Source organism: Mesoplodon mirus, assembly GCF_964341445.2.
Source record: "Mesoplodon mirus genome assembly, chromosome: 14".
In the NCBI taxonomy this organism is placed as follows: domain Eukaryota; kingdom Metazoa; phylum Chordata; class Mammalia; order Artiodactyla; family Ziphiidae; genus Mesoplodon; species Mesoplodon mirus.
Window position 1 is genome coordinate 77724242 of NC_138990.1, and position 21224 is coordinate 77745465.

Sequence of the window (21224 nt, forward strand, 5' to 3'; positions counted from 1 at the left end):
AAGGAGGCAAGAATATACAAATGGGAAGACACAGTCTTTTCAGCAAGTGGTTCTGGGAAAGTTAGACAGCTGCATGTAAATCAATGAAGTTAGAACACACCCTCATGCTATACACAAAAATAAGTTCAAAGTGGCTTAAAGACTTAAATATAAGACATGACACCATAAAACTCCTAGAAGAGAACATAGGCACAACATTCTCTTACATAAATCACACCAATCTTTTCTTAGGTCAGTCTCCCAAGGCAACAGAAATAAAAGCAAAAATAAACAAATGGGACCTAATCAAACTTATAAGCTTTTGCACAGCAAAGGAAACCATAAACAAAACAAAAAGACAACCTACAGACTGGGAGAAAATATTTGCAAATGATGCAACTGACAAGGGCTTAATTTCCAAAATATATAAACAGCTCATACAATGCAATAACGAAAAAGCAAACAACCCAATCAAAAAATGGGCAGAAGACATAAATAGACATTTCTCTAAGGAAGACATACAGATGGCCAACAGGCACATGAAAAGATGCTCATCATTGCTGATTATCAGAGAAATGTAAATCGAAACTGCAATGAGGTACCACCTCACACCAGTCAGAATGGCCATCATTAAAAAGTCTACAAATCATAAATGCTGGAGAGGATGTGGAGAAAAGGGAACCCTCTTACACTGTTGGTAGGAGTGTAAATTGGTACAGCCACTATGGAGAAAAGTATGGAGGTTCTTTAAAAAACTAAAAATTGAGCTACCATATGATCCAGCAATCCCACTCCTGGGCATATACCCAGACAAAACTATAATTAGGAAATATACATGCACCCCCTATGTTCACAGCAGCACTATTTACAATAGTCAAGATGTGGACATAATCTAAATGCCCATCGATAGATGAATGGATAAAGAAGATGTGGTATGTGTATATGTACGTGTATGTGTGTGTACACACACACACACACACACACACACACAATGGAATATTACTCAGCCATGAAAAACAATGAAATAATGCCATTTGCAGCAACATGGATGGATCTGGAGATTATCAAACTAAGTGAAGTTAAGTCAGAAAGAGAAAGACAAATACCACATGATACCACTTTATGTGGAATCTAAAATATGACACAAATGAACAAATCTATGAAACAGAAACAGACTTACAGACATAGAGAACAGAATTGTGGTTGCCAAGGGGTGGGGGGGAGGAAAGGATTGAGAGTGTGAGATTAGCAGATTCAAACTATTATATATAGGATGGATAAAGAACAAGGTCCTACTGTATAGCACAGGGAACTATATTCAATATATTGTGATAAACCATAATGGAAAAGAATATGAATAAGAATATATATATATGTATAACTGAATCACTCTGCTGTACAGCAGAAATTGACACAACATTGTAAATCAACTATGCTTCAATAAAATTAAAAAAAAACAAAAAACCATCAAGTTGCCAAACAATGTTTTAATATGCTACTAAAATACTAAAACAGAAGTTTTATTTAAAAACGGGTATAGATGAATATATATGCATCTTTAGTTATATATATATATATAACTATATATAATATATATAGTATATATAAATATTATATATACTATATATATATATATATACTATATATATATTATAAATGAAGGATAAAACCAAAAGTGATGACCTCACTTTTGGTGAGAAGGACTAAGAAGATGTGACCCTAACCAGGAGAAAAAATGGTCACTTGAAACAGACCCAAATGAACTAATGCTTTACAGGAAACACAGGAGACAGAGGAACATATTAATAAGCACTCCAAAGATATGAGGTTGGCACATGTCAAAATATGAGAAACTCTATAGGGCAAATGGTTCAGTTTATTCAACAGCAAAACTGCAAAACAAGTGGGGAAAAGAGAGGAAGCCGGAACTCAGATTAAAATAAACCACTGAGGGACTTCACTGGTGGCGCAGTGGTTAAGAATCTGCTTTCTAGTGCAGGGTACATGGGTTCAATCCCTGGTCCGGGAAGATCCCACATGCTGCAGAGCAACTAAGCCCATGTGCCACAACTACTGAAGCCTGCGGGCCTAGAGCCCGTGCTCCGCAACAAGAGAAGCCACCACAACGAGAAACCCGTGCACTACAACGAAGAGTAGCCCCAGCTCACTGCAAATGGAAAAAGCCCACACGCAGCAACAAAGACCCAACACAGCCAAAGGAAATAAATAAATAAATAAATAAATAAATAAATAAATAAATAAATAAATAAAAGAAATTTTAAATAAATACAAAAAAGAAAAAAAATAGACTTTAACCACTGAGACACGTCAACCAAATGTAATGTTGGACCTGGTTGATCCTGAGATACAACTACCTTTTAGATTTTTTAAAAATAAATATTTCTGGAGATAACAGAGAAATCTGAACATCAATTGGATTTGATGATATTAAGAAACTAAGGGGAGGGACTTCCCTGGTGGTCCAGTGGTTAAGAATCCGCCCTGCAATGCAGAGGATGCCAGTTCCATCCCTGGTTGGGGAACTAGGATCCCACATGCCACGGGGCAACTAAGCCTGCGTGCCACAACTAGAGAGCCTGCGTGCCGCAACGAGAGAGCCGACACACTGTGGAACTCACACACCACAACTACAGAGACCACTCGCTCTGGAGCCCGTAAGCCACAACTACTGAGCCTGCGTGCCACAACTAGAGAGAAGCCTGTGTACCGCAACAAAAGATCCCGCGTGCTGCACCTAAGACCTGATGCAGCCAATAAATAAATAAGTAAGAAGCTAAGAGGAATTTCTTTAGATTTGATAATAGTATTGTGATGATGTTTCTTTAAAAAAAAACCCTCTTTCAGAGATACATAATGAAGCATTTAAAGTAAAATAATATGTTGCTTCAAAATAATCCAAAATGGGATGTAGGGTGGTTGGAAATATAAATGAAAACTGTTTGGTCATGTATAGGTACTTGTTGAAGTTAGGTGATTGGTATATGGCAATTCATTATTTTATTCCATTTTTTATCCATGATAAAAATGAATAAATTCAAAACAAAATTAATAGTATCCTCCTCTTTAAAAACAAATTTCCTTTGCTGTAATTATGTCCTTTTCAATCCTAATTTGTGTGTGTGTGTTTGTCTTCTTTTTCTATGCCTTGATGATATTTTTCTGAACTACTATCTTACAGGTGTTTACTAGAAAATGGCTTTGATTTTATTGAGAAATTCTACTTTAATTTAATTTCTTCCTTTATCTTCATTTAATTTCTCTACATTCTTTGGATTTATTTGTCTTTGTCCTCTTGATATGAAAGCACAGGTCATTTATTTTCAATCTTTTTAAAAAAAATAATGAATTTAAGGCTATGAAGTTTCTTCTGAGTATTACTGCTTTGGCTGCAAGCCACAGACCTTGATATGTAATATTTTCATTGTCATTGTTACAAGTTTATAATTTCCACTTTGAGATCACCTTTAGCAGAAGAGTTATTAATAAGTATGTTGTTAAATTTGGGGGCACATAATGTTATTTTTTATGAGGGTGATTTTTTTTAAGAAGTTATTTATTTATTTATTTTTGGCTGCATTGGGTCTTCACTGCTGTGCACGGGCCTTCTCTAGTTGTGGTGAACGGGGGCTACTCTTTGTTGTGGGGCACAGGCTTCTCATTGCAGTGGCTTCTCTTGTTGTGGAGCATGGGCTCATGGAGCATGGGCTCTAGGCGCGTGGGCTCAGTAGCTGTGACTTGTGGGCTCTAGAGTGCAGGCCCAGTAGTTGTGGCGCACGGGCTTAGTTGCTCTGTGGCATGTGGGATCTTCCCGGACCAGGCCTCCAACCCATGTCCCCTGCACTGGCAGGTGGATTCTTAACCACTGCGCCACCAGGGAAGTCCTGGGGTGATCTTTTTGTAGTTCATTTTTACTTTTACTGCACAGAAGTCACTGAATATGATTTCTGTGGTAGAAATATTTGGAATATGTTGATATTTCCTTGGTGGCTTAGATATGATTATTTTAAATGACTTTGATATTTTATTAATAATATGCATTCTGTTTATTAAACATATCTTCATTAGGTCAAGTTTTCTTATTATGTTATTAAAATCCTTAATATCCTTACTGTTTTTTTCCTTCTCCTTGTATGGCTTTCAGAGAAGGGTGTGCTAACATCCTGCACTTTGTGGATTTTTCAACTTTTCCTTGAAGGTTTTTTTTTTTAAGAATATATTTTGGAGCTCTGTAGTTAAATGAATAGTGCTATCTCTACTTGATGGATTACTTCTATAATTATCAACTATATTATTATAAAGGATCTCTCTGTATTAGTTATCAATTGCTGCACAACAAATTACCCCTAAAGTTAGTAGCTTAAAACAATAAACATCAATTATACCATAATTTCTGAGGGTCAGGAATCCAAGAAGACTTAACTGGGCGATTCGGACTCAGGGTCTCTCATTAGGTTGCAGTCAAGATGTTGGCCAGAGGGGCAGTCATCTGAAAGTTTGTGTATGAAGGCCCTGCTTCTAGATGGCTCATTCACATGGCTGGCAAATGCAGTTCCTTACCGGCCATTCATAAGACGCATCTGTATCTCACTGCATAGGCCTCTCCATAGGGCTGCTTGAATGTCCTCATGACATGGCAACTAGCTTCCCCCAGAGCAAGTGATCAGAGAGAAAGGGGCAAAAAGGAAGCCACAACACATTTTATTACCTAGTTTCAGAAGTCATACTTCATAGCTGAAGTGAGTTACCACGTCCAGATCACATTCAAGGGGATGAGAGGATAAGGCACCACCTTTTGAAAAGAGGAGTATCAAAGAATTTGAGCACATGCTTTAAAAGTACCTCACCTTCTTTTTCCCTTTTAATACTTTTGTCTTCAGATACTTTCTTCTGACAGTTGGTTTTAGAAGCATTTATTTATATATATATTTCCATTTGAACCATGTTATTTTGGGTTTGGAGTGTTTTATATATGCAACGCATACCTGGATATTTAAAAATCCAATTTTGTGGTCTCTGATTTTCAGTAGGTGAATTTAGTTCATTGACATTATAATTACTGATGCTTACACATTCTTGCCAGCTTATTTTTTACTTTCTATTTGCCATACCCTTATTTATTTCCTTTTGATTATTTCCTATTTGTTCTGTAATAATTTATCAAGTCTTCTTCTTTGCGTTTTTATTTACTGATTCTAAAGTTACACCATTTGTATTGGTCTGTTAGGGCAGCCATAAGAAAATACCAAAGGCTGGGCACATTAAACAAGAGAAATACTATTTTCTCACAGTTCAGGAGGCTGGAAGTTCAAGATGAAGCTGCTGACAGGTTTGGTTTCTCCTGAGGCCTCTCTCATTGGCTTGCAGGTGACCACCTTCTTGCTGGATTTGCCTCTGTGCACATGCATCCCTGTTGTCTCTTCCTCTTCTTATAAATACACCAGTCATATTGGATTAGGGCTCCACCTCCACGACCTCACTTAACCTTAACTGTATCTTTAAAGGCCTCATTCCAAATTCAGTCACATTAGGGGTTACAGCTTCAACATATCAATTTGGAAAGAGAGGGGGGACACAATTCAGTTCATAAAATCACCCTTCCTATTTTTCTGGTGAATATTCTTAAATTCTTAACATACTCACATCAGCTTATTTTTCTAACAATACCTGGGATTTATCAGTATTTACTTACTTTGACTTCTCCACTCACTCACCTTGCTACAACCTTATTATTCACCCTTGCTTTCCCAGGAACATTTTTCTGATTCCTAGTATCCCCTTTCCCAGAGCATGGAGAACTTTTGGTGCTTTGTTCAACTTTGGGAGCCATCTTATCTGGACATTTAGGTTTCTGCTTTCTTTTTTCAATATTATTTTGTGTGTTTTACAGTTTTCAGTGGATTCCTCACAGCTTCTGGTCTCTTATGTATTCTTGATTTGAATTCCAGTTATAAATTTTAACCACACACACACACACACACATACACACACGTATGTTCCATCATTTATAGAGATGTGGCACAGGAGGGAAAAGTTGATGTATACACTCAATCCAGTGTCTTAAAACAGAAGAGGTACATTTCATTTATAGATTAATTCTTCAGAGTAGAGACTTCTGACTGGGAAAATTTGAACTTGGAAATCCAAGATAGGTTTGAGTCAATAGAGGCCAGAAAATTCTATATTCATAATATTGTATATGATTACAATTATAATGTATATAGTAAATGTCAATTCTTGCTTCAGAAGTTTACAGGTATAAAACTCTTCTAAATAAAAACAGTGCCAAAGAAGCTATTTTATGTCAACTTGATCACCAAGTAAGTGCCTAGGAGTGGCAGATGTAAGCCTCGCTATAGAAATAATGCCAACGGAAGACAAACTACCCAATAGTATCATGCCAAGGGAAGGCACAGATGGCTGGAGAGCAGCAGCTATAGGTCTTTTTATAGCATTATCAAATAGCACACACTTGACATTCCAACTGGTCCTGTGCCAATGGCCAAGGTAATTAGGGATGTCAACATGAGAAAGTTCAGAAGGCAAAGTCATCCTCATGCCATCCATATGGGGCCAGAGCAGCAATCTTGGGTAGTAAATGACTGTCTTTTATGCCACAGTAATAATTAAGTTGGAGAGGTCACTTGAATTTTGAAAAGCAGAATAAGGTCCAGAATTAAAGTATTTTTAAAGACACAGAATTAAAAGTATTTCTGTGACCCACAGAAATAGACTTCAAAACCACACAGCTTCTACTTAGAGAAACAATAGTCTAGAGCTGTGACAATAGTGAAAATTTAAAATATTCTCAGTTTAGAAAAGTTTCAAGTACAGTACAAATATCTTTTTTTTTCTGAATTATTGGAGAGTAAGTTGCCAACACACTCTTGAATACATTAGTGTTTATTTCCTATAAATTTGGATACTTTCCTACATAACCACAATCAAATCATGAAATTAACATTGATAACATTACTCCCACTTAATCACTGAAATTTCACCAATTGTTCCAGTAACAATTCACAGCACACAGATCCGTTTCTTGATAGATTTAGTTGGTATGTGCCTTTAGTCTCCTTATTTAGTATAAAATAGTTCTTCAGTCTTTTCACTGATGTGAACTTGGAATTTTTGAAGAGTATAGGCTAGTTATTAGAATGTCCCTTAATTTGGGTTCAATTGGTATTTCCTCATGATTAGATCCAGATTTTGCACTTTTTTTTTGCAGGAAAGCCACAGAAGGGCTGTTGGGTTCTTATAACAATATATAAGGTAGCAAATTATTTTTATTTGCTCCATTTTGATCATTTGATTAACATGGTGTCTACCAGCCTTCTTCACTGTAAAGTAACTCTTTTTCCTTTTGTAAATAATACATATTTTGTGGGGAGATATTTTGAGACTATGTAAATAATATCCTGTAGCTCATGAAACTTTCTCTCACAGTTACAGCATTCATTAATGACTGTTGCCTTATTCAACTATTACTATGATGTTTGCCAAATTGTGATTCTTTCATTTTGTCATTCCTTTTATATTTATTAAATAGCTTTCTTTATTTATGTACTTACTTGTATCAGTATGGACTTAGGGTGCCTCATTTTATATAATGGATTACAGGTATACTCTGGAGATACTGTGGGTTCAGTTCCAGACCACTGCAATAAAGTGAATATTACAATAAAGCAAGTCACAAGAATGTTTTGGTTTCCTACTGCATATAAAATTTATGTTTACACCATACTGTAGTCTATTGAGTGTGCAGTAGCATTATGTCTTAAAAAACATTGTACACACCTTAATTTTAAAATGCTTTACTGCTAAAAAACAATGCTAACCATCATCTGAGTCTTCAGTGAGTTGTGGTAGTAACATCAAAGATTACTGTTCACATATCACCATAACAAATAAAATAATAATGAAAAAGTTTGAAACATTGCAAGAATTACCAAAATGTGACACAAAGCCATGAAATGAGCAAATGCTGTTGGAAAAATGGTGTGTGTGATAGACTTGCCTGAGGTAGGGTTGCAACAAACTTTTAATCTGTAAAAAATGCAGTATCTGTAAAGCACAATAAAGTGGAGGTGCAATATAATGAGGTATGCCTGTGTAATCATCCCATACATTTTGATATGTTCATTAAAATTCAATTAAAAATATTTCCAAGTTTCTCTTGTGATTTCTTTGATCCATGAGACTTTCAGAGAAGCACTGTTTAATATGCAAATAGTTGGGAACTGTAGATATATGAATGTTATTGACTTGTAATTTAATTCCTTTGGTGTCATATTTCAGTCTACTAAAGTGTATTGTGCTTTATTTTATGGACCAGCAGATAGTCTATGTTTAGTGAATATTCCACATACATTTGAAAAGAACGTGCATTCTAAAGTTGTTGAATGTGGATTCAAAAACTGTCAGGGTTAAGTTGGTTAAAAGGTTCACAAATCTTTATGGTTTTTTTTTTTTTTTTTTTACTACTTGTTCGTGAATTATTACATTTGTCTATTTCTCTTTTTTGCTGTCAGCTTTTGCTTCACGTATTTGAAACTCAGTTATTTTGTACATAAACATTTAGAATTATGTCTTTCTGCTGAACTTTCATTATCACAAGTGTCCTTCTTTGTCTAGTAATATTTCCTTTGTCCTGAAGTCTAATTTGTCTGATACCTTACTGTTTGCATGGTACATCTTTTTAATTTCAATTTATTGTGTCATAATAACTGAAGTGTTTCTCTTATACACAGAATATAATTAGGTCTTGCTTTTTATCCAGTTCCACAGTCTTGGACTAAAAAAAAAAAAATTCAATCTCTGCTTTTTAATTGTGGTGTGCAGTTAATTTGAATTTAATGTAATTATAAATGTTTGGGTTTAAGTATACCATCTTGCTTATTTGTTTTCTATTTGTTCTCCTATACTGCCCTCTTTTGGTTTGAGTATTTTTTATGTATTTTTAAATTTCCTCTATTGACTTTCTAAAGTTGCATATCTATTTAAATTTTTAAGAAAATCCTCTCGGCACTACAATATGCAATCTTAATCTATCACAGTCTACTTAGAATTATTATTATACCACTTCAGTAAAAGGTACGAATGTTACAGAAGTATAATTTCATTTACCCCAACCCCCCGTGATGTTAGTGGCATTCATTTCATATCTATGTATGTTATAAACACCACAATGCATTGTTGGTATTTTTCCTCTAAACAGTTATCTTTTAAAGAAATTTTGGCATGAGGAAAAAATACTTTTCTTATTAATCCATGTTTACCATTTCCAAAGCTCTTTATTCTTTTATGTATATCCACATTTGGCATCATATTTGTTCTGCCTGAAGAATATCCTTTAATTTTTCTTATGGTGCAGGTCTGTTTGTGCTGAGTTGTCTCAGCTTTCATTTATTCAGAAGTGTCTTCATTTCATTCTCATTTTATGGTAATTTTCACTAGATACAAAATTTTGTGTTGAGAGTTTTGATTTTTTCAGTACATTAAAGATGTTGTTCCATTATCTTTTGGTATCATTGCTTCTGATGAGAAGTCAGCGATAATTCCTATTAGTTGCTGATCCTTTTATGTAATTTTTTTTTCTGGGTATTTTAAAGACTTTTCATCATTGGTTTCAGTAGTCTGGATGTGCTGTGCCAAGATGTTGTGTGCCTGGGTAAAGCTTTCTTCTATCTGGAGTTCACTGAGCTTCTTGGATCTGTAGACTGATGTTTTCCACGAATTACATGTATTTTAGAGCACTTGACTTTGTCTCACATGTTAGTCCTTGTTCATTTTTTGCAATTTTCTTCTTTCTCTTATTCAAATTGGATGGTCTCTATTGAACTATCCTCAAAGTCACTAATCCTTTATTATACAGTATCTATTTTGATTTCAGATTTCATATTTTTCATTTCTAGAATTCTTCCCCCCATGGTTTTTAATAGTTTCTATGTCTCTGCTAAGAATCCCTATATATTCAGTCATTATGTTCTTCTTTTCTTTTAAAATCCTTGAACATACTTATAATAGCTGCTCCAAAGTGCTTGTCTGCTCATTTCAACATCTGGGTCATCTCAGGGTCTGTTACTATTAGCTTCTTTTTCTCTTCATAATACATCACATTTCCCTGCTTCTTCACACACCTAGTAATGTGCGACACTGTTTACGCTCGACATTGTGGATGTCACATTTCAGGGAGTTTGGATTATATTGTCTTTCTTTAAAGGATATTGAGTTTTGTACTAGCAAGGCATTAAATATGTGGTAGATTCTTTTGATCCTGTCAAATTGGTTTTATGATATTTAAAGGCAGATCTATTTCAGTTTTGTAAATAGTCTTAGTATATGGTCCTTATTCTTAAAGCGTGGCATTTCTGAGGTTTCATATAAATGCTCAGTGAGGTTGCTTCACTTTGGCTGAAACAGAATTAAAGCATGTCTCAGCACTCTGCAGCCTCTCCATTCACTCTCATTGTCACAGCAGAGGCTCTTTGATAGGCCTTGTCTACTTGCAGCCTACTCTCCCATCAAGGACCCAAAGGGAACCACCATGAAGACTTCTGGGTCCCCACTCTTCACACAGATTCTCCCTTTCTGGTATCTTGTCCCACAAATTCTAGACCCCTCATCATCCCTGAATTCTGAACTCTTATCTCTGGCTCTTCAGCTGAGTGACATCACTGGTCTCTGCTCTGGAAGTTGTATACAGGGCTCATCTGTGTAATCTCCATTTTTTGAGGAATCATGGTCCTGCTGTCCTTATTGTCCACTGCCTAAATACAGCTGTCTCATATATTTTGTCCAGTTTCACAGTAGGAGGGCAAGTCTGAAAACCAATGTCTCCATTGGCTGGAAGTGGAAGATTCCCCCTTCCCTTACCTCACCAGTAATATTTTAAAACAGTTGAGCCAATATTAATTATATCATTATTTCTCTTTGTTTGGGTTCTAGTAAGAAACAGCGTTGAACTATAGGGACCAATGAGAAGCTGATGCTTTTCTAAAGGACAAGAGATTGGGGATGGACACAAAAAGTGTTACACCTGTCCAGTTCACATGACACTCTAAGATACAACTCTTCTTTGTGTCTCCCAAGATGCAGATGGGTTCTCAAAGAGTAGATTCATGGTGCTGGAAGATCTATCAATATGATGACTAGCATAAACCACATCTACCTGAAAGAAAATCATGCCTAAACATGTGAAAGTGTTCTTTCCTGGAGACATGAATGAGAAAATAGGGAAATAGGCAACTGGTGCTACTTTTTTGTGATCCTTTTCATATTCACTGCACACAACAGACGCTTCCCTTTTACTACAGACAAACTTTAAGAGCACTTAATTTGGATGAATCATCTCCCCAATAAGCTGGGGTTCTGTAAATCGTTCAAGCTAGATCAGATTGTCATGTAGATTGTCATTCTACAATAAGCAGTCTTACTGAAATCTTTGTGCATTTTCATAAGGAATAAAAGGGAAACAATAGCTTTCTTAGACTTAGTTATGGGTAGTCATCAAGTCATAAATTGCTAACTTTTGGAGAACTTCCAAATCTTTTGTTTATATAAGCAGTTTGGTATATTGGAAATGACATGGATTTTAGAGTCAAACACATCTGAGTTTGAATCACGATTTTCAGTTTTCCTTATCAGTTTTATCAACTATAAAATAGGTATAATAATTCTGTTGGTTAGGATTATTATGAAAATTAAATAAGATAACATGCAAAGCCTCTGGCATAATGCCTGGCACTTTGCAGATGATTAAGAAAAGTTAACTTCTTTAATTTTTTGAGCTGTAACGATTTTGTTCCTGATAATCATAAAGCACTTGCATGCCCTCAAGCAAGACAGACTATAAATTTAAGCAGGCATAATCACAAATATCTCCTACTGTTATCAAAAGGAAAGATTTGCATTATTAATCCTACAAGATTAAAACAATTCTTCAACTTGAAGAGCTGTAAATTTTTTTTTTTTTTACTTTCTTGAAAATGAGTTAAAATAGGAAAAAATTAGGTTCTTCTCTTTAGTTCTTTTACTTTAATTGAGTGATAAACCCTAGTATGCAGTATTTTATAAAATTTCATTTGATCCATTTGGGGCATAAAATTGATGACATGTTATGCTTAAAAGTAGAATTTGTCACATTTAAGGCTCTTAGTGATTAATAGTTCAAACATAATAGCACACTGCAGGGAGTTATACAGAATTGGAAAGCAGCTAGTGCCAGGTTTAACACTTCACTCACCTTCCAAAAATATACTGCAGAACTTCTGATTCCAATTATCCAGATAAGGATATAAAAGAGAATACTCTTACTGAGAATGACTAGAACAGCTGGATAAAATAATTTCTAAAATTCTGTTTGCAGACACTGGAGACCTACCAAGACAGTGAGTATTTGAAAGACCCAAGTTCCTAGACAGAAGCAAAGCCCAGAGAGGTATAAGCCTGATATTTGGTGCTGCTTTTGCTTTCAAAGCATTTGCCAATTTGTAATTGGTGGCCAAGAGCCTGAGAAACTGCGCAGGAAGTAGTGTTTGAAAAGTTGAGAAACTGCACAGAGCTTTAGGTAGAGTTTCAGGTATCGGGCTAAAAGTACAAAGTTATACTTCAGAGATTGCTGAGACAGAGCTTTCAGCTGGGACTCCTGAAGGGCTACATTCTTGACATAAGTATAAAGTGGAAATAAACCACCTCTCAGACTGAAACTCAGCTTCAAATAAACTCAACTCCAGAACAGATTAAAATGTTGTTTAACCTTTACCCTAATTATTTTACAGTAACAAAAGTAAATTCTTTCTGGAGGAAAATAACTAACATCATATACAGCCTCAAATTATCACTAAATTTTAAATATCTTATGTCCAAAATTCAATTTAAAAAAAAAGAGGAAAGAGATAAGAGTAAATGACCCCCAAACAACAGCAACAATGAAAAGGCCTACCAAAAAGACATTAGTCAAGAGAAAAAGAGGAAAAAAATAAGCTAATGAAAGAGAAGAATGGAATATAGTTAATACTAAGAGGGCCAAGGATGGTTAAAGGACATAGAATAAGTCGGACATACAGAAAAGAAATAGTTGTACTATTATTTATGTTATATTTCAATTAAATAATCCAATTAAAAGACAAAGCTTGTGAGAGTTGATTACAAATATCCAACTCTATATTGCTTACAAGAGATACAATTTAAATATAAGGAAACATGGATTATGATATATGAAGGATATAAGTAAACACAAACCAAAATAAAGCTGGTGTAGGTATACTTTGAGATATGAAGTAGGTTTTAAGGCAAACATTTCTAGAAAATAGAAGAATGTTTTATAATGATAAAGGTGCAATATACCAAGAAAATATAACAGTTCTAAACTGGCATGCACCTAACTACACAGCCTTAAAACAAATAAAATAACAAAAAAGGCAAACAGAACCACAGTCACAGTGGAAAATTTTAATACATCAGTCTCAGTGAAGATATAGAAGAACTGAACAACATGACTAACAAACTTGACTTTATATAGAATACTGTACCCAACAACTGTAAACTGCAGAGTACATATTCTTCTCAATGAACATGGAAACTTCACTATTGACCATATAATGAGCCATAAAAAAGTTTCAACAAATTTCAAAGGGTTGACATAATACAGTAGGTTAAGGGGTGTGTGTGTGTGTGTGTGTGTTGTTTGAAATTAGTTGAAATTTAAAGAAATCATGGGCAAAGAAGAATTCACAACAGGAATGTTAGAAATATTTTGAGCTGAATGATAATGAAAAATATGACATAAAGTGTCAGAACACAAAGCTATGCTTGAATGGAAATTATCCCCTTGAATGCATACATTGGAAAATAAAGCCTAAAAAAATCCATGATTTAAGCATCTATCGCAAGAAGTTAGAATAAGAACAACACATTTAAACAAAGTTGGAAGACTTATGCTACTGGATATAAATACTTAAAAAGGACAATAATTAAGACTGGTCTTGGTACAGGGATACAGACCTAAACGTATATATGGGAACCTGATTTATGACAAAGGTGGCCATGTAAAGCACTAAGCAAAGGACAGTCTTGTTAATAAACAGTCATAGGTCAACTGGATGTGTGTGTGTGTGTGTGTGTGTGTGTGTGTGTGTGTATGATAGAAATTAATTTTGAGCCATACCTAGGTGGATCATAGGTTTGAATGTTAACATTAAAATAATAAAACTTTTAGAAGATTAAAAAGAGAATATTTTCAAGACCTTGGGATAATAAAAGATTTTAAAAACAGTACACAAAGAGCACTAACCAGCCCCTAGCAACTACCCTTCTGCTCTTTATTTCTATGAAATCAGCTTTTTTCTTTTTAAGATTCCAGATATAACTGATACCACACAGTATTTGTCTTTCTCTATCTGGCTTATTTCACTTAGCATAATGCTCTCCAGGCTCATTCATGTTATAGAAAATGGCAAGATTTCCTTCATATTTTGGCTGAACAACATTCCATAGTGTATGTGTGTGTGTATATGTATGTATATATATATATATCTTTCTGTATGTTACATTTTCTTCATCCACTCATGTCAGTGGACACATAACTTGCTTCCAGATTTTGGCTCTTGTGAGTAATGCTGCAGTGGACATGGGAGTACATATATCTCTTCAAGATATTGATTTTGTTACCTCTGATTATGTACCCAGAAGTGGGAATACCGGATCATATGGTAGTTCTATTTTTAATTTGAGGAACTTCCATATTGTTCTCCATAATGGCTGTATCAATTTACAGTCCCACCAACAGTACAAGGGTTCCCTTTTCTCCGCATCCTTGCCAACATTTTTTAATCTTATGTCTTTTTTGAAAAAAGCCATCCTAACAGGTGTGAGGTGATAGCTCACTGTGGTTTTGATTTGCATTTCCCTGACGACTGCTGTACCTGTTGGCCATTTGTACGCCTTCTTTGGAAAAATATCTCTTCAGGTCCTTTGCACATTTTTAAATTGCATTATTTGAATTTTGGTATTTTGTATGAGTTCATTACGTATTTTGGATATTTACTCCAGATCAGATATATGATTTGCAACTATTTTCTCCCATTCCATAGACTGCCTTTTCTTTTTCTTGCTTGTTTCCTTTGCTGGGCAGAAGCTTTTTGGTTTGATGTAGTCCTACTTATTTTAGCTTTTTTTGCCTTTGCTTTTGGTGTCTTATCCAAGAAATTACTGCCAAGACCAATGTCAAGTGGCTTTTTCTCAATGTTTTCTTCTAGGAGTTTTGTGCTTTCAGGTATTACGTGTAAGTCTTTAACCCATTTTGAGTTAATTTTTGTGAGTGATATAAGGTAATTTTTGTGAGTGGGCCCAGTTCCATTCTTTTGCATGTAGATATCCATTTTTCCCACCACCATTTACTGAAGAGACTACCCTCTCCCCATTGTATGTTCTTGGTGCCCCTGTCAAAGAGCAGTCGACAGTATATTCATGGGTTTACTTCTAGGCTCTCTATTCTGTTCCACTGGTCTATATACCTGCTTTTATGTCAGTACCACCCATAAAATGGAATACAATGTAACCATTAAAGTAGTGATAGAGGTCTATATTTATTTTTATGGAAAACTGTCACTATAACATTGATGAATGAAAAAAAACTAGTTATAAATAAAAAGTTTAGTACATGTGTACACTTATAGAGGTTCATTTCTGGATAAGAAAATTTCAAGTGATTTTTTTTTACTTTGTTCTTTATATTTTATGGTATTGTTTTTTATTATATTATTATTTACTCATAATCTAAATATTTCATTTTCATCTAAGGGCTTACTGAATCATATTGATTTTGCTTACAAAATATCTTCTCTTTTATATTCATTTAATTCAGGCCCTGTTTCAGGTCTTCATTATTTCTTGCAATTGGCATGTAAATGCAACTGTTGCTCTCTCTTAATAGTAATGACATATAATATCTGTTTAGTACTTCCTAGCTTACAAAGTACTTCCAATACAGTATCTCCACTAAGACTCAAAAACAATCTCAAAATGGATTAAAGACATAAATGTGAGACCAGATACTATAAAACTCCTAGAGGAAAACAGGCAGAACACTCTTTGACGTAAATCATGGCAATATTTTTTTGGATCCATCTCCTAAAAGGAAAGGAAACAAAAGCAAAAATAAACAAGTGAGACCTAATTAAACTTAAAAGCTTTTGCACAGCAAACAAAACCATCCACAAAAGTGAAAAGACAACCTACTAAATGGGAGAAGATATTTGCAAATGATGTGACCAATAAGGGGTTAATATTCAATATTCATAATATATTAAAAGCTCATACAACTCAACATCAAAAAAACAAACAACCTGATTACAAAATGGGCAGAACTGAATAGCCAGTTTTTTCACAGAGGACGTGCAGTTGGCCAACAGGCACATGAAAAGATGCTCAACATCACTAATCATCAGGGAAACGCAAATCAAAACCACAATGAGATACCACCTCACACCCATCAGAATGGCTTTCATCAAAAAGACCACAACAAATGTTGGTGAGGATGTGGAGAAAAGGGAACCATCATACACTGTTGTTGAGAACATAAATTGGTACAGCCACTGTGAAAAACAGTATGGGGTTTCCTCAAAAAACTTAAAATAGAACTACCAGCAATTCCACTCCTGGATATATATCAGAAAAAAACCCAAAACCACTAAGTCAAAGAAGATACATGCACCTTAATGTTCATAGCAGCATTATTTATAATTGCCAAGGTATGGAAGCAACCTAAGTTTCCAACAACAGTTGAATGGATAAAGAAGATGTCTTATATATATATAAATTGGAATACTACTCAGCCATAAATAAGAATGAAACTTTGCCATTTGCAGCAATATGGATGGACTGGGAGGGCATTATGCTAAGTGAAGTAAGTCAGAGAAAGACAAATACTGTATGATATCACTTATATGTGCAATCTAAAAAATACAACAAACTAGTGAATATAATAAAAAAGAAGCAGACTTATAGAGAACAAACTAGTGGTTACCAGTGGGGAGAGGGAAAGAGGCAGGGGCAATATAGGAGTGAAGGGAAACAAAGGGTTATTATGGGATTACATGAAATCATCTGTGTGAAACTTAAAAATTATAAAGCACTGGAGCTTCCCTGGTGGCGCAGTGGTTGAGAGTCCGCCTGCCGATGCAGGGGACACGGGTTCATGCCCCAGTCCGGGAGGATCCCACATGCCGCGGAGCGGCTGGGCCCATGGGCTATGGCCTCTGGGCCTGCGCATCTGGGGCCTGTGCTCCACAACGGGAGAGGCCCGCGTACCACAAAAAAAAATAATAATAATAAAAAAAATTATAAAGCACTATAGAATTCAAAGATGCTTTTATTCAATTAAAAACCCAACCCTTGGGTAGGTACTATATTATTATCGTCATTTATATACATTTTAGAAAACTCAAAAGTTACTGATCTTGAAGAGAACTTATGGCCCAAATTCCATGTATCTACCATTACACCTTCCCATTACACCTTGCTGATTTGGGGTAAGGATAAACCCAAACTCCTTAACATGGTCTGGATGTAATAAGGAGTAGAGTGCATTTCCCAGAACTGAAAGAAAGCTGATGTAGCTGGAAAGCAGAGAGGTGAGAGTGGAGGGGCCTTAGATGCCATATTAAGGAGTTAGAATTTATCCCAAAGGTGACAAGAAGCTGCTAAAGGGTTTTAAATAGAGGAGTGAATTTATAAATTATGATTTTTTTGACAAGGGGTCTGCAAACTTTTTTTGTAAAACACCAGATAGAAATATTTTAGGCTTTACAAGCTATATAGTCTCTTGCAACCACTCAACTCTGCCATCATAGAGTAAAGCAGTCATACACATTACATAAGTCAGTTTGGCTGTCTTCACTTATGGACACTGAAATTTGAATTTCACTATCATGTATTTTTAATATCATATATTTTAAAGTGTTTTGATACTATTTTTCTTTTGATTTTTTTCAGCGATTTAAAACTGTAAAAAGCCATTTTGGGGCTAGATTTGGCTGGCAGGCCATAGTTTGCTGACCCTAATTTAGAAGATGTTCACTTAGGCTATAGTTTAAAGCAGACAAAGAGGTCCTTTCTGGCCCATTTCCTCAGGTCCAGTACCCACATACTGACTTTTTAATATTCAAGGCCTATTGATATCATGCTATATGTCTTTTATCCTTCTATCTCTGATAGATGCTAATGCAAAAAGAATATTCTCAGGTTAACCATTATACTTTTTTGGTGACCCCTTTGCATTCAATGTGGTCATATTTTTATTCTTTAAGGAAGAGATATCTTGGCGGGAGAAGATAATTTACATGTAGGAATAATCCTGTTTATTTTAAAAACTTTTAAATTCAAAGAGGTAATATTTATCAGTATTTAGGCTAGATGATAATTTAAATAGTAATATTTGATCTATTAGAAAACGTGATAATTTCTTTAGACAATTTCAATATGGAGCTTCAAATGTATATAGTAGAATCATGAGCTTAAATGGAGCTTTGTTTAAGGCCTTAATGCTCTCTTAAGGCTCTTAATGCTTCCTTAAGGCAGATCTTGGGCTATAAATAAGCAAAGTTACATAGGAAGAATAAGGATGTAGCATTTTGATTGTTCACTTTTACAAATAAAAAGGAAAGTGAAATTATTTCTCTCATTCCCTTATTTTAGGTTTTTACCCTTTACTAGTAAAAATCCTTATGGGTTAGGGTTAGGGTTAGGGTTAGCCTATCAGCAGAAAGCCTATCTGGCTTTAAACTAACATGGAGACTTTCTTTATATTGTTACTGCCTAACTGAGACTAAATACTGAAACAGATATGATTTGAAAAAAATTTATAAGATGGCTTTGATGATTATGTATTAATTAATAGCCAAAGCAGCAAAAATTACAGAGCAATATAATAATACATTGAGAAAGAAAGTTTACCAGACACTAAATATTTAAATACTCATCTCTTCAGTTCTTATCTTCGCCAGAAAAAAGACTGGGACTACAGACATAAAAAAAATAAAGAAATATGAAGAAAATCTACCTTTACTTGTGAGTAGTGTCAGAGGTGAGAAGGTGGAGGTAAAGAGTGAAAGTCATTGGGGTCAGAAAATCTAAAGAGTGTTGTAATTAAATTTCTGACACTGTGATGTCTGCATGCATAGACTTTGGTGAAAATAATAAAATGTTCCCTTAATATACTAATATGCCTGATCAATTTGACCTAACAAAATACAGATGACCAACAAAAGGCTCATACATGTGAAGTAATTAGATTTTTTTCATGATCAATGAAAGCACAATTTAACTGAATGATGCAAAATTAGAATTTAAATAACAAATTCATTCCAAAGTCATGAACCCATATTAACATCTAAAGCATCAAAGCTTAATTTCAACTACAAAATGTCTTCATTTGTGCAGAAGATTCAGGTAAAAGAGCCTTCCAGAAGTTTTTGTTGTTTTCAAGAAGCTTTTGCTTCACTGTTTCATTGACAACAGTGAAATCTCTGTGGAGCAGAATATGCTGAAAAACCAGGAACCCCACCTTTGTTCATCTGATCTCACTGGACACTGTGGTGAAAGATCTTATAAAATAAGAACCTGATACAGAGCACAAAGATCTGTAAGAAACTGGTTGATTTTACTGTTCTGTAGCTAATAAGTGGAGGACTAAAGCATATTTGAATTTATATCCTCTTGGATCCACTTTGCACTGTGGATACTTTAAAAATACAAGTGAGAACATTCATAATATGTTACTTCTCACTAAAATCTAAGAGACAAACTGAGCACATTCAAGATCTAGGGGACATGTTTTGCCCTAGGTCCTGATTTCTGAAGCTGTACTTCTTTAGAGAACGGATTAGAAAGACATTTAAGCTTGTTAGATACAAAGGTGTCATCCCCTCACATCAACGTACATGAGGAGAAACGTTCAAGAATTATAAATTCTTAGAAAACTTAAAAAATCCTTTGGGTCTGGCAAGAAAAATGTCAACAAGTCAAAAGAGACTAGATGGCTATTGACCAGTTTCATGAAGGCAAAGCTGCAAACCAGGATGGAATAATGCTTTCCCACCATGTGTTGAAGGCACAAATGACACTAATCCTTTTTAATGGTCACAAAAGCTGACAACTTACTCAGCCTTAGAACTGAAGGCACAAAATCATCTCTGGGAATGACTCACCATAAACAGGTCACGAGCACCAATGTCAACAGCTAACAGAAATGCCTTTTCAAATCTCTGGTACCTATAAGGTAGAAAAGAAATGTTATATGTTGTGAACAAAACTACAGAAGAGGAGAGAGCAGTTTGTTTAATTTACTTATGTGTTACTGTTTTTGTTCTGATAAGAAAAATATTCTCAAACAGGAGGGACTTTGCCTGCTGGGATCTTCCCTATGTGAACTCTTATTGTACGTAGGAGAAGCTGAGGCACACAGCCCTGTGGAGGTGTTCAGTGCAACTTTCAAAGATAAACCTAACCAGATTAGGTGCTGCTGAATGTAGAGAAATAATAGCTTAGGAAATAATGTTTCTCATTATATTTTACTTTGTTGTGTTTTGTTATATAAGAGAAAAGTATGGGGATATGGAGAATATAGCAGGATAAGAGCAATTAATAAATCATATAATTATACTTTTATGTTTCTTAGGTAAAAGTTGAGAAGTCAAATGTTGCATTATTACAAAACTCTCATATTTGTGAGTTTGAAAAAATATGTTCTCCTCTGTTGTAAATGAAAATAATAAATGGTTTCTAAGATTTTTTTTTCTTGGAGTATAGTTGCTTTACACTGCCGTGTCAGTTTCTGCTGTATGTATAGCAAAGTGAATCAGCCATCCATATACAAATATCCCCTCTTTTTCGGATAAGTATTTTTTTAAGATACTACTTTTCTACTCTTTTATCCTATCTTTCCTTGAGGTAAAACTGAGAATTTTCTTTGTGAAAGTTTAATTTTAGGCTAAAATACATGAGAACAAACTTCAGTTTAAATTAATTGCCTCTGTAGAAATTTTAAAATCCTGAGAGAAAAGCATGTCACGAACATACAATTTGCACAGGATTTTGGAATGAAAGTTCATCTTTATTTTGTCTAAATGTTGAGACTTACATATAACTGTCAGTCTTTCTGACTCAAGAAACAAGAAGATAAATAACCAAGTTGTTCTCTGTTCTCTGTTTTATACTGTGAAATAAGA

The 21224-nt window shown here is 34.8% G+C and overlaps 1 protein-coding gene across 4 annotated transcripts in view; it reads right to left on the minus strand.

Moving 5' to 3' along the window:
* WDPCP (WD repeat containing planar cell polarity effector) overlaps positions 1–21224 on the minus strand; it is a 332130-nt gene that overhangs the window by 72930 nt on the left and 237976 nt on the right. For 3 of the 4 annotated variants that reach the window (XM_082643314.1, XM_082643313.1, XM_082643315.1), the window contains exon 13: positions 20205–20268. The exons of the other annotated variant lie outside the window; for it this stretch is intronic. In XM_082643314.1, the coding sequence (XP_082499440.1) occupies positions 20205–20268 (64 nt within the window). The remainder of the gene's footprint in view (positions 1–20204; positions 20269–21224) is intronic. 4 annotated transcript variants of the gene reach the window in all.